The following is a 25,837-nucleotide window of genomic DNA, read 5'->3' as shown; positions in this document are numbered from 1 at the left end:
GAAACAAGCACAGCTTTCAGCTTACATATGATGCTCTAAGGAGTCAATGCTTCTGTCCTAAATCCGAAGGGGTTTATGTGTTGCTTATGTGTGTTGACCTGTGAATGTCGGAAATATGCATGTTTAGTTTGGCGTATAGCATATTAGCTGACGATACGGTCTGCGTAATTATATGTTATTGAACCTAGTGTTCTTTTCATGTTTGTTTTACTCGTTCATGTGCGCCTCTATATAAATCTACATCGTTAACTGTGGAAATTGTCTGTCATTGAATCATGTACGTGAGCTGAGTTATAAAGCCAAATATCTGTGTCCTGGGCAACAAACTCGAAAATAAAATGTAATAATTACTGGGATTTCAATTCAGGAGGTAATTTTGGTTTGCCCGATACAGAACTATTGGCCCTGCCGCTCCAATACATAAGATATTGTGGACCTGGCACTTACTTGTGTTGAACTACGCAGTAACTTCGCAAGCTAGACCTATATAGTTTGTGGCAATATAGGAGGGAGGATATACTGCAAGGTACTCTGTCAAAAATTGTGTGAATATAACTGAGCATGGACATTAAATTATGAAACATGTCCTGGGCCCTTAATTTGATTAAGTTACCTACCAGACGCAGTTATGTTCTGATTATATGACCGAGTACCTTCAGGGTTGCCAGCAATCTGGATGGATAAAATTCCCTGACTTTTCCCTGACCAATTCATGTTTTTCACTGACCAAAACCACCAAACATCTGAACGGCCTCCTGACCTCCCCTATAGCCGTCCAATCCTCCCATTATTTTTTTTCCAAATGTTTTGTATTTATTTTCCAATACATTAAACATAAACATCAAACACAATGATAATAAACATGGTTTTCTTTCTTGTATGACTGTTTGGTGGTCAAGTCAATGAAACATAATTGTGACTTTTGGTCAGTGAAACCTAATTATTAAGAGATACATATCAAAAGCATCTTTGCAAGACAGGTAACTATCAAAAATCTAACATCTTTTAAGGTACACTTTCCTCATGGTAAAAACAATAAAGTATGGTTAATAACAAGACCATTGGAACCCTGCTAGTATTAGCAAAATATCATTCTCAAAAATCCAAGATCTGTTATTATACGGTTTCCTAGAGGCAAAAACAATAAAACACCATGACTAATAGCAAGACCATTGGAATCATATTGACAAAGCATCACTCTCAAAATCCAAGATCTCTTAATATACAGTGTCCTAGTCACTGTGGCAAAAACAATAAAGCATCATGACTAATACTGTAGTAGCAAGAGTATTGGAATCCTATTGGCAAAACATCTCTTTCAAAACCCAAGATCTTTCAATAGTTTCCTAGTGGCATAACAATAAAGCATTGATAATAACAAGATCATTTGAAGCATATCTGCAAGGCATTATTCTTAAGGCACACTTTCTTTGTGGCAAAAAAAAACACAATAAAGCATAGTTAATAACAAAAAGAGTTTTCACAATATTCATGACTAGAAAATATTGTGTTAGTAACGGAAAACTATTCATCTCTACATTATAAGACATACACAGAAATGGCAAGACTGACAAACTGACATTTCACATTTTCTATCATGTGAAGATGAACTGATGGCATTACTGCCAAGATGTATGGCTAGAGCGATCCCATGATATACTTGTACATTATAAATACTTTCAATCATTTCCTCAGTTTCTTTTCAAGACTTTCAACATTTTTCATTTCATCATCCATCTCTTTTCTCTTTCCATGTGACTTATCCCTCAGAGCATTTGATTTCACCAATAACTGCAGATTGTTTTTGGTTTCAGCTTGTTTGGCCAGTTCATCAGCTTCAGCAACTAATTTTTCTGCCATTTTCTTCAAACCTGCTGTTCTCTTCTTTGCTTCATCCAGCTGCTTTTGAGTTTCTTCTCTTTCCTTTTCTTTTTGCTTCTTCTCGTCTTCTACCTTTGTTTCTTGCGCATGAGTCTTGTACCTATGATATGCATGCTTGCAGCTCTATAGTAATTCTTTACTGATGCACTCATGGATAGGCTTGTCTTGACTTTTAAGACCATCATAGGCTCTTCTGTATGTGATGAGGGTATGTTCATTCATGTTCATTTTCAACAGCTCCTTATTGTCTGAGAATCCCCTTTCAACAGATGACTGGCCATGAGACAGAATGAGCATGTCTTTCACAACACTGAATAACTCACTGTATTCAGCCTTCATGCCAATATCCTTATGGAACAGTACATCGATACCATCCTTGTTGTCCATTCTATAGGATTCATACACTTCCTTCTTTTCACTTTCAATGGCTGACAACCATTTTTGATATTGTTGCATAACAATGTCACAACATTTGGCATCTCTAAGTCTGTTATCAAGTAGACACTGTAGCAACTTCCTGAACATTTGTTTTGCTGAATCTGGGTGCTTTGCCATATGATTTGGGTTAATGGACACCAAATACCTCACAACTGAATATTTCAGAGGACATCTTTCTAGTAATTTCATGCACAACTTCTGCAGAAACAGCATGCATTCTTTTCTGAAAGCAAGAACTTGTAGATCACTAACTAGCTTCTCTCTTTCTGCTTTTCTCAGATGCTGCATTGATGCGAAGCCTATTTCCACACGTTTTGGATGTACAACATTTTCAGAAGCCATCACATCTATGTTTGCAAGTTTTGCTTTAGTGTTTGCTTTTTCCAAGACCTCTGGCTTGATGAACCTCTCCAGAATCATCTTCAGTAATGAATACAGCTCTTCTGCCAAGAATGGCAGCATTGGATTGTCACTTTGGAATTTTTTCAGGATTGGCTGCAAGGTTTGAGCCACATTCACAAAAAACTGCAACTTGGCAATAGTAAGAGGATCTTGGACATGTTTCGTGAGCTTCTGGAATGAGCTTATGGAAGGAATTTTGCTCTTTGCTCTACTTGAGATCTTCCGTACATATTTTACTATCTGGGAACATAGCACAGAACAGCTCATTATTTCCTTGACAGGAACTGGTAGAATACTTGGAAATTAGTGTTTTCATAGCCCACAAAACCTCAGCTTTCAATGTCTCTTCTTTAAGAGTCCACTGTGATATTGGCCGTGTGCTGGTGCTCGGATGTTCTGCAGGCGGAGGTGGGATTTCAAGCAATGGTGTTGTTTGGTCTGGTAACTCGGCACTTGTTGCTGTTGTTTGGCCGGATCCCCCTTCTGCACTAGTAACTGTTGCAGCCGAGTTTTCAACTTTGGCAAGATGTGACAGCATAGTATTTTCTTTCTTAATCTTTGTAATTAAGCAAAGTTTTTCAATATGGTCTCTTTCCTTTTGCGTGGCTCTTTAGAGCCTGTTTGCCCATGTTTCCTAATGAAAATGACCCTCCACCACAAATAACACATCTTGCTTTATTCGCATTTTTTGGATCTTTTCCTATCCAACTCTTAAACTCAATGTCTGTTGAAAGATGTCTGTTTACTACTCATTATTGGTTAGTTGGTTAGTTTTGTAATGCTAGTAGGAAAGTGCCTGAAATAGTAACTTGTTTATAATACATGCCATCAACAATGTACTTAGATCTGTATGTTATGATATTATTTAACAAACAGAAAACACCTGGAGTACCTACGACAAAAAAGTGTATTAGAATAATGTTAGTTGTAGGCTCTCTTCATGTGTCACTTTCCTACAAAATAACAAAAAAATGTTAGTTAGCTCTGGAGGCAAGGGTTGCAAAGCCTTTCATTCTTCAAGCAAAATCAGTGTTTAAAGAAAAATGGGGGATTTAAACAAATTAAATGCATGTTACAGTATTACATCATTAAACTTTGTTTTTAATTACTTTAATTTAATGCTTGAAGACTGCCATAGCCAAGAAAGTTTAAAATGATTAACTTCTTCGAGCTTTGAAATCATTTTTCCCTGACTTTTCCCTGACTTTCCAGGATTTTCATTTTTCACTGACCAAATTTTAAAATTCCCTGACAATTCCCTGACCTTGAAAAAGAAACCAATTTCCCTGACTTTTCAAGACTGCTGGCAACCCTGAGTCCTTGCAGTATATCCTCCCTCCTATATTTCCACAAACTATGATAGGCCTAGAATGTGGAGTTGCGGTATACATGTAACAACGTAGTTTTACACAAGTAAGTGCCAGGTCCACAATATCATATGTACATGTAGTGGAGAGGCTGGGCCAGTAGTTCTGTATTGGGCAAACCAAAATACCTCCTGAAACACCCTGACCGTAAAGTATTTCAAATGATTACATTTTATTTTTGAGTCCGTTGCCCGAGACAGATATTTTGCTCTATAACTCAGTTCACGGACAGACAATTTCCATAGTTAATGATGCAAAATACCGCCGAAGATATATATAGAGGCACACATGGACGGGTAAAGCAAACATAAAAAGAACACTTGGTTCAAGAACATATAACTACACAGACCGTATCGGCAACAAATATACTATACAGCAAACTATACATGCATATTTCCGACATTCATAGGTCAACACACATAAGCAACACATTAACGCCTTCGGATTCAGGAGAGATGCGTTGACTCCAAAGTGGAAATGTTCTACAACATCTAATATAAGCTTAAAGCTGTGCTCGTTTATAAGTTATCCCTTTCATACAAATGTATATAATTTTTGGACTGATGTGACATTTACTTGGCACATATTTCCTGTTCGTTTCTTTATCCAGGTACCATTTAAGCTCAAGATCTGTGGAGTTCTAAAAAATCTAATGCACCACATATGTAGCCCAAGCACAACATATGTATCCCATTCGGTTTTTCTCCCAAAAATATTTTTCTAGCAAAGTGATCGCCAAATAATTTTTCTTCTGGATGGGGTTTGGCATACGGAAGGGTTGCGAGGGCAAAATTAAGCAGGCGCATGGCAATTAAACAACATATTTCCACCTGTTGATAAAAATGTTGCTATTTTTCAGTTATACCGCTTCACGGAGGATACGTTTTTCTCCGTCATTTCTACAAATACAGATAAGGTAAATGCACTTACATGCTAGGTAATGTATACTTGGTTACACTGCATCGCGATTTTTTGGCAAAACAATGTCATTTTCACAATATTCAATCACAAATAAAAATCTCACGTATTTTTCTGCTAAATGTTTACCACATATGTACTACCGGAAGCACAACATATGATTTTAAGCGATGCCCATTTGGGAATACATATGTTGGATCCCCTCCCGTGTAATTGGCAAAATAATTTGTTTAATAATTGAGTTATAATCCATATCACTCACTGCATCACTCTCTGCCTATCACTTGCTGCATATAACTCACTGGACATTATTTATTTAGATCACTCACTGCATATCACTCGCAGCACATCACTGACTGCACATCACTTCTCACTGCATATCACTTGCTGCACATCACTCCTCACTGCATGTCACTCACTGCATCACTCTATGCATATCACTCGCTGCAAATCACTCACTGCACATCACTCCTCACTGCATCTAACTCACTGCACATTATTTATTTCATATCACTCTCTGCATATCACTTGCTGCAGATCACTCACAGCACATTACTTCTCACTGCATATCACTTGCTGCATCACTCACTGCACATCACTCCTTACTGCATATCACTTACTGCACATCACTCACTGCATATCACTCACTTCTTAATGAGATATATTTCATATTCACTCAAAATAAATAAATACTTCTATTATGTGTATCTCGTTGCAATTTTTTTATTAAAACAAATAACTGAAAGTGACCAGGATAATTTTACAGTTGGTGTAGATTTATATCACACTTTTCAATTCATAAATGAGAAAAGTTGATTTCTGAAAAATGTCAGTTATTTAGCCTTAGCACTCGGTGATGGTATGAACTTTGAAGGCTGTACGAGAAACCAAAGTGTGTGTACCAATAAACCGCCATAAGCAAAACAATTTATCCCCTCTTATTTGAAGTAGGGCATGATAATTAGTGCAAATCAAGAGAGTTACCTTTTTTTTCTATAAATAATTTATGCTTAATTCCATGTAATGATAAAAAATAATGATTTCTTTTTTCCCTTCTGACCACAAAATAGTCAGGAAACACTGGACTAAGTATGTAATCAAACAATTGAAACTAGAAAATGCTTTTGTAAAAAAGCGCGTGTCTCCCCCAATGCAAAGTCCTATAGGCAAGAAGTCAATAGGGTTCAGGAGCGAAAGTCAAAGAGACACTGATGGTTGGCTGCAATAGGGATCACCTACTTGGCATGTCCAGTCATCCCGCTAAATTTCAACACTCTTGGCCTAGTGGTTCTCAAGTTACTGTTCAGGCTTCTGTGACCTTGACCTTTGATCAAGTGACCTCAAAATAAATAGGGGTCATCTATTCTGCATGTCCAATCATCCTATTAAGTTTCAACATTGTAGGTCAAGTGGTTCTCAAGTTATTTCCAAAAAATGATTTTACATGACCAGGCCACTGTAACCTTGACCTTTAATAGACTGACCCCAAAATCAATAGGGGTCATCTACTCTGCATGTTCAATCATCTTATGAAGTTTCAATATTCTGGGTCAAGTGGTTCTCAAGTTATTGATCAGAACTGGTTATCAATGTTCAGGCCACTGTGACCTTGACCTTTAACGGAGTGACCCCAAAAACAATAGGGGTCATTTACTCTGCATGAACAATCATCCTATGAAGTTTCAACATTCTGGGTCGAGAGGTTCTCAAGTTATTGATTAGAAATGGTTTTCCATGTTAAGGCCCCTGTGACCTTGACCTTTAACAGAGTAACCCTAAAATCGTTAGGGGTCATCTACTCTGCATGTCCAATCATCCTATGAAGTTTCATCATTCTGGGTCAAATGGTTCTCAAGTTACTGACCGGAAATGGTTTTCAATGTTCGGGCCCCTGTGACCTTGACCTTTAACAGAGTGACCCTAAAATCGTTAGGGGTCATCTACTCTGCATGACCAATCATCCTATAAAGTTTCATCATTCTGGGTCAAGTGGTTCTCAAGTTACTGACCGGAAATGGTTTTCAATGTTCGGGCCCGTGCGACCTTGATCTTTAACAGAGTGACCCAAAATCGTTAGGGGTCATCTACTCTGCATGATCAATCATCCTATTAAATTTCAACATTCTGGGTCAAGTGGTTCTCTAGTTATTGATTGGAAATGGTTTTCAATGTTCAGGTCCCTGTGATCTTGACCTTTGACGGAGTGACCCCAAAATCAATAGGGGTCATCTACTCTTCATGATCAATCATCCTATGAAGCTGCAACATTCTAGGTCAAGTGGTTCTCTAGTTATTGATCGGAAATGGTTTTCAATGTTCAGGCCTCTGTGACCTTGACCTTTGACGGAGTGACCCCAAAATCTTTAGGGGTCATCTACTCTTCATGACCAATCATCCTATGAAGTTTCATCATTCTGGGTCAAATGGTTCTCAAGTTACTGACCGGAAATGGTTTTCAATGTTCGGGCCCCTGTGACCTTGACCTTTAACAGAGTGACCCTAAAATTGTTAGGGGTCATCTACTCTGCATGACCAATCATATGAAGTTTCATCATTCTGGGTCAAGTGGTTCTCAAGTTACTGACCGGAAATGGCTTTCAATGTTCGGGCCCATGCGACCTTGATCTTTAACAGAGTGACCCAAAATCGTTAGGGGTCATCTACTCTGCATGATCAATCATCCTATTAAGTTTCAACATTCTGGGTCAAGTGGTTCTCTAGTTATTGATCGGAAATGGTTTTCAATGTTCAGGCCCCTGTGAGCATGACCTTTGACGGAGTTACCCCAAAATCAATAGGGGTCATCTACTCTTCATGATCAATCATCCTATGAAGCTGCAACATTCTGCGTCAAGTGGTTCTCTAGTTATTGATCGGAAATGGTTTTCAATGTTCAGGCCTCTGTGACCTTGACCTTTGACGAAGTGACCTCAAAATCAATAGGGGTCATCTACTCTTCATGACCAATCATCCTATGAAGTTTCAACATTCTGGGTCGAGTGGTTCTCTAGTTATTGATCGGAAATGGTTTTCAATGTTCAGGCCCCTGTTACCTTGACCTTTGATGGAGTGACCCCAAAATCTATAGGGGTCATCTACTCTTCATGACCAATCATCCTATGAAGTTTCAACATTCTGGGTCAAGTGGTTCTCTAGTTATTGATCGGAAATGGTTTTCAATGTTCTGGCCCCTGTGACCTTGACCTTTGACGGAGTGACCCCAAAAACAATAGGGGTCGTCTACTCCAGCAGCCCTACAAACCTATGAAGTTTGAAGGTTCTAGGTCAAATGGTTCTCCAGTTATTGCCCGGACATGAAGTGTGACGTACGTACGGACGGACGGGCGGGCGGAAGGACGGACGGACAGGGCAAAAACAATATGTCTCCCCCAGAGAGGGGGAGACATAATTCTCACTACTATTAAATGCTATTCTGAACTTAACAAGGATTTAACATTTGAGCTGCACCATGAAAAAACCAACATAGTGCATTTGCGACCAGCATGGATCCAGACTAGTCCAACTCGTGACGTTATTATCACTTTCATTTCATTTAAGTCTGATATTACGTCCAACTCACCTTCGAACACAGGCATAATCTTTAGTGATTAAAATAGGAACATAAATTATTAGCTGTACAGTATGAAAAACAAAAGAAATTCGCTGTAGGTAATACATTTATCACATGAACAGAAATGTTGACATGATCTGCATAAAAACTATAGAAAAACTGCTATCAAATATATGCATGAACGTACAGCATTTAGCACAGTGTGAAGTCGTACTCGATTTGTTCACCACCGTTTATTCCCGCTGTTCATGGAGGAACAAGCACATGAGAATATATATATGAATAGATCTCTCCCAATATCTGTTTTGTTTTCAAATTTTGTAATTTAACTTTAGATCGTAGCAAATGTACAAATAATATTGCGCTATTACATTTAGAATTAGCTTGAGACGTTGTGCTCACTCGGTAACAGTACCTAACTATGAAAGAAATGTGCCAATAGTAACGTAATAAAACTGTGTCATCACCAATGGCAAAAAAAAAATGGATAATGTATTTCAGTGGGTGACTTTCTACGAAGGCCCATGACATGACATACCATGTATTTCACAAGACAAGCACATGAATAAATTTGATATTCAGAAATATTTTTCTTTTCGCCATTAAATCATCATTATGCTTGCAATCATGTCAGAAAGACTGAGGTACCTCGATTACGCCGATTTTAAATAGTCGTTGCTTGTGACTCTGTGGACGGACCTTTCTGGGGAGGTAACTAGAGTCACGGACTGAGACTAGATCCAGATCAGCCTGCACATCTGCACAGTCTGGTCAGGATCCATGCTGGTCGCAAATGCACTATGTTGGTTTTCTCATGGTGCAACTCAATTATTATGGTTGAAACTTACCAACAACAGTGATGTTGATCTCTATAAATGTTTTACCAAGGTTGTTACTAGCCAGACATCTGTAGGATCCAGAATCTGACAACTGTGCTGCAACTATCCTAAACAGCAATAATAAGCAAATAAGTTGAAATGGTGTCACTTATCCAATAATGTATTTTGTGTAGTCAGGATTTAGGAAAGGCATATTGCTGGGCTGGGAACAGCTGATTGGTTGGGTTTTGACAAATATCTCTATTAAGTCTTTTGATAATATTTTCTCCCTCCAGCTGTTAGGAGTTTGGGGTTCTTCTCCTCAGAAGTTAAGGGCAAAATCTTTGAGTTTTGCAATACCTAGCTCAAAATAAACATGTTCAAACAGTCCAGAATTTTTTACAACAACTTACTTATTCTGGCTGTCTTTAACTCATATTGCCAGTGTAACAGCCCAGACTTTCCACAATTCTTTCTGACCAGTGTAACAGCTCTTGCTAACCAGGGTAACAGCCCAGGTCTTCCACAAGACATTATCTTTACCAGTGTAACAGCCCAGGTTTTCCACAAGACATTATCTTTACCAGTGTAACAGGTCAGGTTTTCCACAAGACATTATCTTTACCAGTGTAACAAGCCAGATTTTCCACAAGACATAACTTTACCAGTGTAACAGGTCAGGTTTTCCACAAGACATTATCTTTACCAGTGTAACAAGCCAGATTTTCCACAAGACATTAACTTTACCAGTGTTACAGCCCAAGTTTCCACAAGACATTATCTTTACCAGTGTAACAGCCCAGGTTTTTCCACAACTCTTGTTAACCAGTGCAACAGCCCAGACTTTCCACTATTCTTTCTGACCAGTGTAACAGCTCTTGCTAACCAGTGTAACAGCCCAGGTTTTTCACGAGACATTATCGTTACCAGTGTAACAGCCCAGGTTTCCACAAGACATTATCTTTACCAGTGTAACAGCCCAGGTTTTTCCACAACTCTTGTTAACCAGTGCAACAGCCCAGACTTTCCACTATTCTTTCTGACCAGTGTAACAGCTCTTGCTAACCAGTGTAACAGCCCAGGTTTTCCACGAGACATTATCGTTACCAGTGTAACAGCCCAGGTTTTCCACAAGACATTAATTATCTTTACCAGTGTAACAGCCCAGTTTTTCCACAAGACATTACCTTTACCAGTGTAACAGCCCAGGTTTTCCACAAGACATTACCTTTACCTGTGTAACAGCCCAGGTTTTCCACAAGACATTACCTTTACCAGTGTAACAGCCCAGGTTTTCCACAAGACATTACCTTTACCAGTGTAACAGCCCAGGTTTTCCACAAGACATTACCTTTACCAGTGTTACAGCCCAGGTTTTCCACAAGACATTACCTTTACCAGTGTAACAGCCCAGGTTTTCCACAAGACATTACCTTTACCAGTGTAACAGCCCAGGTTTTCCACAAGACATTACCTTTACCAGTGTAACAGCCCAGGTCATTACCTTTACCAGTGTAACAGCCCAGGTTTTCCACAATTCTTTCTATTCTAACCATTGTAACAATTGTACTACACATTCACTCTGGTTCAACATTTGCATATATACTCAAATATGTTATCATGTCTCATAAATCAGCAGAGACATTTTAGTCTTCTTATATCAGTGTACTATCAGTTCAAGTAAGGAATAAGGCTTCATATTAAAACAGTACTTCAAATAAGGAATAAAGCTTCATGTTAAAGCAGTGCCTACTACTTACTGGAATTTATTTCCCCAGTATGTCAAATCAGTGTTTTACTCTGAAACAGGTTACCTAGAAGGGGCATAAGATAAAAGCATGGAAGAGTTACAGTTCTTGTATGGCACTTCCTGCCACTGTCCTCTATCACTACATGCAGACTGAATAAAATACATTTAGTGTTTTAAAATTCATACCCTGTATATAAAATAAATAAAGGAAAAATAACCCACAAAATAAGTTTGAAAGAGTTATGGTCCAAAGAAAGATCGTTTAAGCCAAATTCTGGGGTCAAGTCCTCTTAAAAATAATAAAACAGCACCAATATACCTAAGAGAATTATTTGGTAATACTGACAACCGTCCCTCATCCTGTAAAATATCCCAACCCATCATCCAATCCATCTTTGGTTCGGGCTCACCTGACCCAACACAGTCTACAAGTACAGTCTCATCCTGGTTAACCCTTGTGTGCTGAGGTTCTATCAGGAAAGATGGTGGTTCTGAAAACATTGTTTTTGATTAAAATATATATTTAACTTTATGAACAATATCTCAAATGCATTCTACAAATACATATATATACAGACAAACTTTGTTCCCTCAAACTTGGATAATTTAACAAGGTGGTTGCTCAAACTCATTTTTTGATCCCAGCAAAATCCTTACAATATGTATATTCTTCAATCATGGAAAATCAAGTTCAAACCTGATCAACACTCCCTTCAGACATTTTATGATGCATTTCATATCTTATCCAAACAATGAGCAAATCCATACTCTCAGAACTTATCCTCAATAGCAAGTATGACCATTTCCTCAGAAATATCGGCATCCTTCCTTACCAATGTACTCAGAACTACTGGCACAATAATGCTGAAAAGAGCATGACCATACCGTCAGAAATTCTGGCATCCTTCCTTCTTTGTATTCAGAAAAACTTGCACTGTTAAATATCCTGAATGGTGGGCATAGCCATGCCCTGAGAAAAACCAGCCTCATTCAACTTACGGGTGAGTTGAGGCATGCCTTCAGAAATAAAAGCCTTATTACTTACTCCTTCCAGCAAACAGTCATTTGCTTGCAACAGTCCATCACAGTGTTGTAACAGCTTATGCAGTCATAATGAGTAAGGATTTCTTTAAATATTGCTACGCATGCATTGCATGACAGTGTTTAGAGATTTAAACTAATAATGGCATTACCCATGCATACATAGCAATATTTAAAGAAATCCTCAGAATACAAACATTATCAGCTTCGTGGCTTATCCCTGACGATGAGCAATGCAATGCTTTCAGATACAATTTTCATTGTTTATCTTATAGATTGTCATTTCCCTAGAGATACAAGCATTATCACTAACCAAAGATGAGAAGCCACCTTTATAACTTACCACAGATGGAGAATATAGCCATGTCCTTACAGATACCAGCATGGACGGAGGACAAGCCCATGTCCTGAATGATACCATTACTTACCCCATACAGGTAGCATAGCCACACATTCAGAAATACCAACATCATTACTTACCCCATACCGTTAGCATAGCCATACCTTCAGACATACCAACATTATTTACCCCGTACAGTTAGCATAGCCACATCTTCAGACATACCAGCATCATTACTTACCCTATACAGTTAGCATAGCCATACCTTCAGACATACCAGCATCATTACCTAACCCCGTACAGTTAGCGTAGCCACACCTTCAGACATACCAGCATCATTACTTACCCTGTACAGTTAGCATAGCCACACTTTCAGAAATACCAACATCATTACTTACCCCGTACAGTTAGCATAGCCACACCTTCAGACATACCAGCATCATTACTTACCCCATACAGTTAGCATAGCCATACCTTCAGACATACCAGCATCATTACCTAACCCCGTACAGTTAGCGTAGCCACACCTTCAGACATACCAGCATCATTACTTACCCTGTACAGTTAGCATAGCCACACTTTCAGAAATACCAACATCATTACTTACCCCGTACAGTTAGCATAGCCACACCTTCAGACATACCAGCATCATAACTTACCCCGTACAGTTAGCATAGCCACACCTTCAGAAATACCAACATCATTATTTACCCTGTACAGTTAGCATAGCCACACTTTCAGAAATACCAACACCATTACTTACCCGGTACAGTTAGCATAGCCACACTTTCAGAAATACCAACACCATTACTTACCCGGTACAGTTAGCATAGCCACACTTTCAGAAATACCAACACCATTACTTACCCCGTACAGTTAGCATAGCCACACCTTCAGACATACCAGCATCATTTGTTGCCACACATTTGTATTTTCCAGCATCTGAACTCTGTGCAATAACATATCATAAACTGTATAACCTCTGATAGCATTCATATCAAGGTATAAAATTAATCTGATAACATGTTTCATGCAAATCAGGAAGATCAGTAACCAAGTGACATAATTCCCTGCTTTTGAACCTGACTTAGATTCCATACACGCAAACATTCTGATAAAGATTTATTGTAAACAAGTTGAAAATGTGACCTCTAAAATGTTAACAAAGTTGTTTTATGATTTAACCTAATGACCTTTTTTTCCCAAGTGACCTAGTTACAGATTTATTCCAGATTTCAAACAGACAAACATTCCTACCAAGTCTCATGAAGATCATGTATGAAATGAAGCATTTGGAGTACTGGTATTTACAATGTCTTTCTTTGATCTGACCTTTTTTTTTAGGACCTAGATAACCAAGAATCAAAACTGACGTAGACTTCATTGACACAAACATTCTGACAAAGTTAAGATTGGGTCAAAATACATTTCAAATTATCACAGCATGCAGATCCAGTTGATGCAGTTTTGGTCATGATTTAAATTATTTTCTGTCCTAGCAATGGATAAAAGTCAAACAGAAGACAGACAGCAATACCACACCCAATTTAGTCATAATGTTAAATTTCTTGTTGCCATATCTAAAATATCTTTGAATGTATCAAATATATAACACTACACATAATTCTACATATATACCAGGTTACAAGGGAAAGTATCTTGTACTTCAAATATTCAAGATCCATTATTTGTGACAGACTAGCAGATGGAAAAACAGCGGCAAAAATCTGGTTACACAGTTATAGGTGGCTAGTAATTTAAAATTTTAGATATAGGAATATTGCCATTTACTTACTGTGGAGTCAAAAATAACCAATGATCCATTACTCAATTGTTGAATTCTACTGCTTAGTCTTACTGGGCGTCCATTTTTCATCCAAATAACTTCTGGGGGTGGATCACCTCCAACTGAGCAAGTGAGGACTACCCGTTCCGCAATGGTCACAGCCTTGTTACCTGGTGGGGTTAATATTTCTGGTGGTACTGAAAACAAATGCAATAGCTAGGATAAACTGAGGGTTGTTTAGGTCCTTAGTTGCATACTGTACTGTGAAAGCACATATTTTTGCTGGATCAAAATTTTGCAAATTTGTAATTTTGAGTATGTTCACGATGTTTAATATTCGTGACATTGTAAAAATGGTATCATACTTAAATTATGCTAATGGTGAATATTTACGTGAGGATCAATTTTCGCGAGATGTAGGACCCTGCTAATGTAACTAAAATTAAAGCCTCGAAAAAATATCTACTTTTGCAGTACTTTAGCATGTACAATATTGGGTTACCTTACAAAAATATAATAATGTTAAGACTTACCCTTTACTGTAACCATGGTGTTTACCACAGCCTGACCAGCAGGGTTCTGTGCTAAACATGTATATACACCTGCATCCTCTCTTCTCACATTGTGAAATATTAAAACACTCCGGCCATTTACACTTGGCACATCTGAAAACAATTTGATAGAGGCTTTGAGAACTACAATATAACAGTGGCTTAATTAATGCAACCTTATCAACAACCTTGGGAGAACGCTAATGACCAAATTTGGTGAAGATCCATTATAAATGAGAAGAATTTCTATAAAAGTATTTACATTTTTAGCTCTAGTGACCCCTAAAAGGGGCCATCTTCAGAAAGAACGTTGGTAAAGGACCTTAAAATGAGGCTACAAAATGATGCTTCAGACCAAGTCTGATGAAGATCCATCAGGCAATTCACGAGAAGAAGTCTTTTGAAGGTATTTCTATTTTTAGCAATAGCTGCCCTAAAAGGGAGCCCCAGCTTGAAGAAATTTGTCACTAAGTTAAGGATCATAACTTTCGTCTGCCTGAGTGAAATCTCAAACAGAATCCAAGTGCACAACTTCAAGTGCTGAATAATATTGCAATCATGTTTCATGATCCTAGGTCAAATACGTTTTAAGATTCATGTGACAAAAGCTTTTATGCCCTTTTATGCATACCTGTAACTGTCATTAAATATTATATAAACAGTTTCTGAGAAAACTGCTTCAAAATAAAATCAAAATTTCTAGCTTAAAAAGAAGCATAATTAACATTTCTACCACACTTTATTAGAATAGTCTCAGCTATTTCTTAGGTATGGCTTCAGATGGACAGAAAATGGAATAAAAACACTATATATATATTACATAATTTTATAAAGGGCCATAAATCTTGTCTTTTTCAAACAATCTGACTCACCCTTGCAGGACTGCATTATCCTATAGCATTTAGTATGTCTACCAATTTTTACTGAAATCCTTCAAACCATTTCTGAGATATGATTCCAGATGAATAGAAAATTGAATACAAACTCTTTAATTGTACTATATACAGCCGAACTTCGATGGCTCGAACTTGATGGTCCCGTGGAAACTAGTTCGAGTTTTCCGTTGTTCGAGCCATCCAAATGGCGGTCATTTTGAATTTGGGAATTCAAGGGCATGATGTGTTACAAACCTTACATCGTAATATATTCTCATATTGTACCTAAATGTGTGTATGATATAATGATAAATAAAAAACGAACGCTGAAATATTCTTTATTATTTATTTCCAAACATGGCATAGATCTATACGAAAAAACACAGATAGAATACTAATATAATTATAAGACTTAGCTATCCCCCCGTTTCAGGGTCTTTTACTGAGTTATTCAGTCATACTAAAACAGTATGAAAGCTGACATCGGATCTCCCGTTTTTATGCAGAAAACAAAATAAAGACAGACATTGCTCAATTATTTTAAATAATTTTATTCGTCTTAATCAAAGCCAAATAAAGCATTGCGGTGAACGAACGTCACTTTGTTTAATTTGTTTGTCTTATACCGTCGCTAATTACACAAGTGTGTGAAAATTACGCATGCGCTGGTCAGAGGGGAAGCTTGGCGAATGTCAGGCAGAGGTGTGAAAAACTTTGTAAACACAAGCCATTCCGGTGACAAATTGTCTGTTCGACAGAACAGGTGTAATTATCACTTAATTGGGCCGACAGGACCACCAAATGAGTTTGAGAGTTCGAATTTTTGAAGTTCCGAGGTAGAACTATACAGAATAAAGGAGTAATAAATTCGGGACTGAGCGAAGAGTTTGAGCAATCCCAGGTGTTCGAAAGATCCAAGTTTGAGCCATTGAAGTTCGACTGTATATAGAAGAAGAAAGGGCAGTAAATCTTATATTCCTCAAGCGATCTGACTAAAACTTGCGGAGTGGCATTTCCTTGTAACAGCTGACATTTCTACCATGAAGTTTTATGTACCCTAAACCATGTCTTAGATACTGCTCTAGACGGACGGACAGATGGAAATGTAAAGCCTGAACTGTATCTTCAGCAGGGGATAAAATAGGGTCTAAAACTGAGAAACCAGCATTAATTCTCAAAGTTCTACAACTCAAAGGCAACAACCATAATATCTGACCATGACTGCAAATAGATTCATGGAAAAGACCTACTTGAATGAAGCCTCCATTTAAATACTAGTCAGCCCCACAAAAAACATTTTATATAAATAATAGTATCTTACTTACAAGCAACAGGTACATCATTTCTTTTCCAGTGAATTGTTGGTGTTGGCCTTCCTTTTGCAGTACATCTCAATTCCAATCTCTGCTCCAGTAACACTTCCTTTATTTGAGGCACCACAATAAAGGAGGGAGGAACTGATGAAAAAGTAATATTAATGCATATTATGTCATACTGTATGAATAACGTTATAATGGACAGACAGTCCTTTCTGAAAATCAAGAAGTTAGGTAAAAGTTAACCTTTAACCTGCTAAATTTCTAAACGCATTGATCCATCACTGAGTTTGGGCAGTACCACTTATTATTTAAAGGGGTATTCACTGAAAATTAACTGACTGAATAGGAAGTGCAGGCTGATCTTGGTCTGCACTGGTCGCAAAGGCAAAATCACTTGCCAACAACAAACTGGAGAAAAGGGAGAACTTATCTGAAAACTCAGACTGAGACAAAGACTGAAATACATCATGAAACAATCATACATTACCCTGGATTCTCAGCAAGCGTTCCTGTGTGGCTTGTCCAGCAACATTGGTAGCAGTACACAAGTAGCTCCCAGTATCATCTTCCTACAATCATAAACACATATTCTTTAACCTTTACCCTGCTAAATTTCTAAAATGGACTGGTCCATCATTCAGTTTTTGCAATACCATTTTATTATTTGAAGGAGTTTTCAATGAAAATTTACTGACTGAATAGCGGACAGTGCAGACCATGATCAGCCTGCACTGGTCATAAAGGCAAAATCACTTGCCACCAGCAGGCTAAAGGTTAAAGAAACACTGAGAAATCTTGCTTCTATGGTCTTATTGATAAAATTTCAGACTCCTGTGGTATATTCATCACTGCAGTGAAACAAATTTTGTCAGAACAAATTTTTCTGTGGAAACAAGAATACATACCGGTATGCATCATGTACATACTAGGTGTTATGGAATGGATTATTGTGTTGGCAATTTAAGAATAAAGCCCCTAGAAGACCCCAAATATTATTTATACAATACATAAATTTCGTCAAATATATATGTAGACAGATATTAATAATTATTATATGTAAACAGTGAAATAAATCATTTTAATCATGGATATATAATGTCAAGTTCTTCAACCTGTTGTTCACTTTTAAAATGACTTTTCCCACACGGGTCATTAACCTGTTGGTAAGGTCTTCTACCAAAGGTGCGCAGACCATTTTGTTTCTTTACAAATATAAATACAGCTGCTTATCCTGTAATCATGAGCTTTGTTGTTTTGTTATTGTTAGGTTTAACGTTACATTGACACAATTACAGGGAATCAATTCGTCTACGGTAACATGCGATATACCAAATGAGATATATACTATCGAATTAAAGAAATGTGTACTTCCAGCTCTTGCATAGAGTGTCTGACTTTGGATATTTTTGAAGAATACGCTTTTTCCTTGTGCCTAATAAGCGTCCACATAACTTGTCCGAACTGCAACATCTTGCACATCAGTACAAATATGGATATATGGTATATATTCATATAGTGTGCATTTGTAGTTCATATTCGTGGTCTTATTTACACATTGCTGTAAGTCCACTTTTGGCAAAGTTGAGATTTCAGTGTCATTAGGTATGTCTCTTTGACCTCTGTATGATGGTGAATTTGTGTCCTTGTAGAACTAACATAAACAGGCTAAATTTAAGTTCAACTAGAGCTGCTTTTGAGAAAAGCGCATGTCTCCCACAACTGCCTAATCATCTAAATAACAAGTCAGTCTTTATATACTGTTTACTCACTACAAATATACCTTTGAAGAGTAAAAAGGCTGATTTTGGGTAATTCAAGGGCCATAATTCTGACGTGCCTTGGACGATTTGGCTAGTTAGTGAACTTGGCCAAGGAGTTATGGTCAAACACATTTTGTTCAAGTTTGGTGAATATCGGATGAGAAATGTGTGACTTAGAGCGCCGACAAGAGTAAAAATGCTGATTTTCAGTAATAAAAGGGCCGTAACTCCAAAGTGCCTGGTCAAAAACATTTTGTTCAAGTTTGGTGAATATTGGATGAGAAATGTTCGACTTAGAGTGCAGACAAGATTTGTGACACACTGACTGGAGTAAATCAATATGTCTCCCACACCACTGTGTGGTGGGAGACATAACAAGGCTGTAAGTAGTGTAAAGTCATTGACACTCATATCTTTAAATGTCATTTCCCAAAACTATCAAAAAGCTAGTTACAGCATACTGGTGATGAACCTTGGCAACTTTCCAGCTTTTTGGGGTTAAGGAAGACCTCAGAGTCACTCTTGGCATTATGTCATCACAAGCAGGCACCTGAGTACAACCATTGACCTTCCATAAGCCAGCTTGATGGCCTCTTCACATGAACAATTCAATGCCTTGAGTGGGGCTCAAACCCACATTGGTGAGGGTCAAGTGATATGAAGTCAGCTACTTTGACCACTCAGCCACGGAGGCCCTTTATAGTCACATACAGTCTACCCATTGTTCAATATATTTTGATTTGTAATAACCTTTGCCTAAACGACATTACAATGTAAGTGATTGTACAACAAGAGCTCTGCCAAACAGGATAAACTACACTTGTTTGCGACCAGAATGTGGTAGGGCAGGTTGCAATTACCAGGTGACTGGGTAAAAGGATACTCAGAAATAAGTAACTGCACACATCAAAAACAAATACAACAAGAGCACCGCCTTGCGGGTGCTGACGCTCATCTGATTTTTTTTGTGTAATAGAAATATTGTCCTACCCATGATTTTCTAAGTCTAAAAAGGACCATCATTCTTGCAAAAAGCAGGATAGAGTTATGTTTCTTGATGTACAGTGTCCACTTATGATGGTGAAAAACTGTTGCAAGTTTTAAAACAATAGCTTTGATAGTTTATGAGAAAAGTTGACTTAAACATAATACTCAACCAAGAAAATGATTTTCTAAGTCCAAAAGGGGCAATAATTATTTCAAAAAGCAGGATGGAGTTATGTTGCTTGCTGTACAGGGTCAGTTTATGATGGTGAACAAGTGTTGCAAGTTTCAAAGCAATAGCTTTGATAGTTTAAGAGAAAAAGTTGACCTAAACATAAAACTTAACCAAGAAATCTGATATTTTCTAAGTCCAAAAGGGGCCATAAATCTTGCAAAAAGCAGGACGGAGTTATGTTTCTTGCTATACAGGGTCAACTTATGATGGTGAACAAGTCGAGGGCTGAGCGCGAAACTACTGTATCTTGTTCTTTATTCATATACAGTTACAATAGTTTCGCGCTCAGCCCACGAAGTGTTGCAAGTTTTAAAGCAATAGCTTTGATAGTTTAGGATAAAAGCTGACCTAAACATAAAACTTAACCAAGAAAACTGATTTTCTAAGTCCAAAAGGGGCAATAAATCTTGCAAAAAGCAAGATGGAGTTATGTTTCTTGATGTACAGGGTCTGCTTATGATGGTGAACAAGTATTCCAAGTTTCAAAGCAATAGCTTTGATAGTTTAGGAGAAAAGTTGACCTAAACATAAAACTTAACCAAGAAATCTGATATTTTCTAAGTACAAAAGGGGCCATAAATCTTGCAAAAAGCAAGATGGAGTTATGTTTCTTGCTATACAGGGTCAGCTTATGATGGTGAACAAGTATTCCAAGTTTCAAAGCAATAGCTTTGATAGTTTAGGAGAAAAGCTGACCTAAACATAAAACTTAACTAGGCAACGCCGACGCAGACGCCGACGCCGACAACCGCTCAAGTGATGACAATAACTCATCATTTTTTTTCAAAAAATCAGATGAGCTAAAAATTACAGGCAGAGAGGCCGGAATGGGTGTATGTATGGGGGGTGAGGGATGAGGATGAGGGATACCAAAATACAGTATCATGAAACAGAAAATTACAGGTGCAAAGATGATATAGGGTGGGTATGCTGAAATCGGTAGAGGGTGGGGAGGGGGCGGGGATGTCAATGTGTGATAATAAGACACAATTTCTAAAAACTGCACTGAACTTAAAAAAACAACCACTTGCCTTGGGCGGACATTGACCTTTTGACCTTTCTTCTGAGGAAGTTTGGTGAGCATTCATTAAGCAATTTCATTAAAAGTTATTCAAGCTTTGATGACATTTTGCTCTGACTGCTCTAAAGTGTGTAACAATTTGAACAAACCTGTGAGAATGCCACCCGAGAGTGGTGCAGATCAAGGTTGGTCCATAAAGTGGTTCATAACAATAATGCAGGGATTCTGCAGACTGAATATGGAAAAGATCTATAATGAGGTTCATTAAAAGCAGTTGATGACACAAACATAATTTGATGATGGTCCATCAAGTGGTTTATGAGAAGAAATCATTGAAGTTTTACCATTTTAGGTTTTGCAACCCTAAATGGGGCCAAGTGGAATCAGAATGCTAGAGACCAAGATTGGAGAAGATTCATTAAGTTGTTCATATAAGGAAGTAAATAAAGTTTTTTTTTGTTGGACTGTCGGACATGAGCTAATCAGATCCGACCAGTGATTTGTTGTCACAATAAAAGTATCTGCTAAGGTAGCTTCAAATGAGTATGTAATACAGTGTACACTGTATGTTTGTGGTGTACTGTGGTGAACAAGTGTTGCAAGTTTCAAAGCAATAGCTTTGATAGTTTAAGAGAAAACTTCACCTAAACATAAAACTTAACCAAGAAATCTGATATTTTCTAAGTCCAAAAGGGCCATAATTCTTGCAAAAAGCAGGATAGAGTTATATTTCTTGCTGTACAGAGTCAGCTATTGATGTTGAACAAGTGTTGCAAGTTTTAAAGCAATAGCTTTGATAGTTTAGGAGAAAAGCTGACCTAAATGTAAAACTTAACCAGGCAATGCCGACGCAGATGCCAATGACAATAACTCATCATTTTTTCTCTTAAAAAAATCAGATGAGCTAAAAAATGGAAATCTGTGTCTTTTTACAATGACATAAATACTAATGTTTCCTAGGTATTTACTTTTTATATCAAATGGAAATACATCTTGCCTATGTATTGTGTTTGTAATTCACCACTATTTACCATCACTGGCATGGAGTTTAGTGCAACACTCTCTATACAAAATTATACCTGACTAGAGTCAAAAACACTTCAAGATGTAAATGACAACTCTTGATACATGTTAGAATCAAAATAATATATTTCAAACTGATTTGCTCTCAAAAGAAAATCATTGTTTGTTTGTTGTTCACATGTGTACTATTACTAGATCTATCGGGCTGTGCCCTTGTGACATAATTCTTTGCATCTGTTTAAAAAAAAAGAAAAAACATCTACAAACTTAATTGTCCATGAAATTCTCTAAGAGCAGAAGGATGCAAATCAAAATCAAGGTCAATCTGTTTTGTACTCTGAACCATTTCTTGAAGCTTGCCTTAAGTTTCATCATTTCTCAAAATATTTTGAGGGGCTGCAGTTTTCAAGCACTAGAGGCTGCAATGTAACAATATTTAACACTAGCTTTTTACTAATACTAGATCAATCTGTACATGTAGGCATTATGTTTTGTCTGCCGGTTGAGTGTGAATTGTTCTATCTATCTGCAATGATAAAAATTTATATCCCAGAGAATATCTCAGTTTCTGGCTTGCAACAAAAATGTTTCCTGGAAATATGAATGTTATGAGAAAAAACTTACTGTAAGTTGTTTGACAGTAGATTACCAGATCGTGTTATCTCATATTTTGAGGAAGGTTCTTCAATTTCTCTCCCATCTTTTAACCAGCGGATAGTTGGAGGTGGTATTCCTGTCGCCGCACATCGTAAATCAGCTGTCTCACCAACAGTAGATGTCAGCAGTCTACTTTCTTCATCTATAGTTGGTGGTTCTGCAACATATCATTAAAAAGTTAAAAACTGTTACCAGAAATATGAAGAATACCAACTGGAATTTTCTATGTTTGCAGACACACTTTTATGACAGAGTCACAACAAGATAGAGAACTTATTTCAAATTCAAGGTTTAGAAAGTACAGCCATACAGGGACAAGAAAGGATTGTAGACTGTTTAATAATCATTCTCTGATTTCGACATGTATAAGAAAATTTGGGCAATATAGAGAAACAGCCTTGTCTACTTCTAATACTGTGAAATCATCAATATTCGTGGGGGACTAATTCAGTGGATTTTGTGGTTGAGTCAATCCATAAAATCTAATCCTAATGAACAAGTAAAATTCCCATTCATTTTATGTTCAAAAGTTGAAATCAACGAATTCAACTCCCACAAAATTGCAGTTTTGACAAAACCCCGAATTTCATGCCCACAAATTAAATAATTTACCGTATATCAGCACTGTATATCTTGCCTACCTCAGGTGATATAATTTAAATAAATGAGTAAAACTGATGGTAGAAGACAAAAGTTTGTCTACCTTGCACGAGTAACTTCATGTCTACTCTTGAAGTACCAGCTACATTTCTGGCAATACACGTGTAAGTTCCTACATCACCTTCCCTGATTGCAGAAAATACAAGTACATTCAACAATAATGTCAAACAAATTTATCCTGCAAAAGTGTAACAAATAATGATGTGTTGATTATAATCTTAACTTTATCAAATCAGAATAAATATTTTATGATTTATGGTCACTGACAAATATAAATTAATCGTCACATGACAAACTCTAAAATCAAACAAGAGCTGTCCTAGGCTGCAGCACTCGACTATTCAACAGGACTTGTCAACTGACCAAATGCCGCCTGTCAATCAAGTCAACAAGAAGCCCAAGTGGGTCTAAGTCGCTCGCCTGAGGGCGACTTTGACCTAATTAGATCTTGCTTGTGACAAAGTATTAAATTTAAACAAGAATTAAAAAAAATAATAAAAATTTTAAATTAAAAAGACTGTTAAAAGTATTTCTATTTTTAGCTCTAGCAGCCCCCGAAAGGGGCCAAGTGCCCCATTTGAACAAATTTGGGAGATGACCATATAATTATGCTACTTACCAAGTTTGGTGAAGATCCTCAAGCAGTTCATGATAAAAAGTTGTTTACAAGGTGTTTCTATTTTTAGCTCTAGCGGCCCCTAAAAGGGGCAAGTGCCTATTTGAAGAGAGGACACTATAATGATGCCACAGACCAAGTTTAATGAAGATTTATCAAGCGGTGTATGATAAAAAGTTGTTTAAGGGTATTTCTATTTTTAGCTTGTGGCCCCTTAAAGGGCCAAGTGCCCCCATTTGAACAAACTTGGGAGAGGACCATATAATGATGCTTCAGACCAAGTTTTGATGAAGATCCATCAAGCGGTTCATGAGAAGAAACCATTTCAAGGTATTTCATTTTTTAGCCCTTACAGCCCCTAAAAAGGGGCCCAAGTGCCCCCATTTGAACAAAATTGAGAAAGGACCTTATAATGCTGATACAGACCAAGATCGATGAAAAGCCATCAAAGGTTCATGAGAAGAAGTCGTTTTAAAGGTAATTTCTATTTTTCGCTCTAGTGGCTCCTAAATGTGGCCAATTGCCCCCATTTTAACAAACTTGGGAGGACCACCTATAATGATGCTACAGACCAAGTTTGATGAAGATCAATCAAGCGATTCATGAAAAGAAGTCGTTGAAACGTATTTCTATTTTTACCTCTAGCCCCAATTTGAACAGACTTGGAAGAGGACCATTCAACAATGCTACAGACCAAGTTTGACGAAGATCCATCAAACGGTTCAAGAGAAGAAGTCGTTTAAACATATTTCTATTTTTAGCTCTTTTTTTGGTGTTGGGGGTGGGGGCATGGTGTTTTGGCAAACATGCATTCTAACAAAAATGTTGCAGTCAGACTTGATTTACTTTGAAAGTTTATTTGTTGCTTTGTACAGATTACTACCTGCAGGTGTTTGGGGTCAGACTATTCATGCGGTAAATGTAATCTTTAGCCTTCTGGACACTACTGATTCTGCCTTTGCGACCAGTGTAGATCATGATCACCACTGGCAAATGTCACAACATACTGTGAAATCATTTAAGTTTGGTGGCATGAAATTTCGCGCAAACGTGAAAAAGGACTGTTTCGCGTGGGCTTTAATTCGCGCATTTTCAATTTTAGAAATGAAAAAATAGAATAAAAAAAATAATAATAGCGCGGTCTTAAATTCGCGCATCGGTCCAAGCGCGAAATACGCGAAAATTCATCCTACGCGAATAAAAATGATTTCACAGTATATACCTGGCAATGTCACAACATATATACCTGGCAAATGTCACAACATATATACCTGGCAATGTCACAACATATATACCTGGCAAATGTCACAACCTATATACGTGGAAAATGTCACAACACATTACCTGGCAAATGTAACAGCTAATCTGATCTGGTCAGTCTTACATATGCATTATTCTGATTATTGGTACACCATCTTTCTCCCAAGTAACTTTTGGTCGAGGTCTTCCAGAAGCTTACACGTAACACAATTTTCTGTCCTTTGTTTATAACAAACTCTAAGTCTTTTTCTGTCGCATGGATTGTTGGTGGCACTGAAGTAATAGTCATGTACAATGCTTATATAAAAGTCAGAATGATGGGACACTGCGAAGGAACTTTTCTTATGATCCTTACAAACTGTTTTCAAGTTCAATAAATATTCCTTTGGTTTAAGAAATTCCTAAAGAAACCAACAATGGAACTTATGTGTAAACTAATATTTTGATCTTAAAGATCTGTGTGAAATTTGGATCAAATGCATGAATATGTTGAAGAAATATAGAAAATAATGTTAATTTTTGGCAAAAGTAAAGGGGAGATAATTTTGTACAAACAAAAGTACA

At 37.4% G+C, this 25,837-nt stretch overlaps 2 protein-coding genes across 5 annotated transcripts in view; both read right to left on the bottom strand.

The window, feature by feature from the left end:
• Positions 1-25,379, bottom strand: part of LOC128549084 (hemicentin-1-like) — an 82,202-nt gene extending 56,823 nt beyond the window's left edge. For 2 of the 4 annotated variants that reach the window (XM_053525286.1, XM_053525288.1), the window contains exons 1-10: positions 25,358-25,379; positions 23,441-23,523; positions 22,705-22,894; positions 17,545-17,626; positions 17,064-17,195; positions 14,846-14,977; positions 14,322-14,509; positions 13,394-13,475; positions 11,465-11,636; positions 9,426-9,523 (exon numbers count right to left, since the gene is read on the bottom strand). In XM_053525286.1, coding sequence (XP_053381261.1) covers positions 9,426-9,523; positions 11,465-11,636; positions 13,394-13,475; positions 14,322-14,509; positions 14,846-14,861 — 556 coding nt within the window. In that variant the 5' untranslated portion in view covers positions 14,862-14,977; positions 17,064-17,195; positions 17,545-17,626; ... (1 more) ...; positions 23,441-23,523; positions 25,358-25,379. Of the gene's footprint in view, positions 1-9,425; positions 9,524-11,464; positions 11,637-12,715; positions 12,733-12,924; positions 12,965-13,393; positions 13,476-14,321; positions 14,510-14,845; positions 14,978-17,063; positions 17,196-17,544; positions 17,627-22,704; positions 22,895-23,440; positions 23,524-25,357 lie in introns of those variants that run through there. The other 2 variants (XM_053525287.1, XM_053525289.1) reach the window with 2 other exon arrangements.
• LOC128548785 (hemicentin-1-like) overlaps positions 17,056-25,837 on the bottom strand; it is a 59,404-nt gene continuing 50,622 nt past the window's right edge. The window contains exons 23-28 of the mRNA XM_053524243.1: positions 25,426-25,546; positions 23,441-23,523; positions 22,705-22,894; positions 22,137-22,140; positions 17,545-17,626; positions 17,056-17,195 (exon numbers count right to left, since the gene is read on the bottom strand). Of these exons, the coding sequence (XP_053380218.1) occupies positions 17,056-17,195; positions 17,545-17,626; positions 22,137-22,140; positions 22,705-22,894; positions 23,441-23,523; positions 25,426-25,546 (620 nt within the window). The remainder of the gene's footprint in view (positions 17,196-17,544; positions 17,627-22,136; positions 22,141-22,704; positions 22,895-23,440; positions 23,524-25,425; positions 25,547-25,837) is intronic.

This window comes from Mercenaria mercenaria, chromosome 15 (genome assembly GCF_021730395.1).
Source record: "Mercenaria mercenaria strain notata chromosome 15, MADL_Memer_1, whole genome shotgun sequence".
Lineage (NCBI taxonomy): Eukaryota > Metazoa > Mollusca > Bivalvia > Venerida > Veneridae > Mercenaria > Mercenaria mercenaria.
The sequence above is the reverse complement of the archived record's forward strand: the minus strand, read 5'-3'. Positions and strand labels throughout refer to the sequence as shown.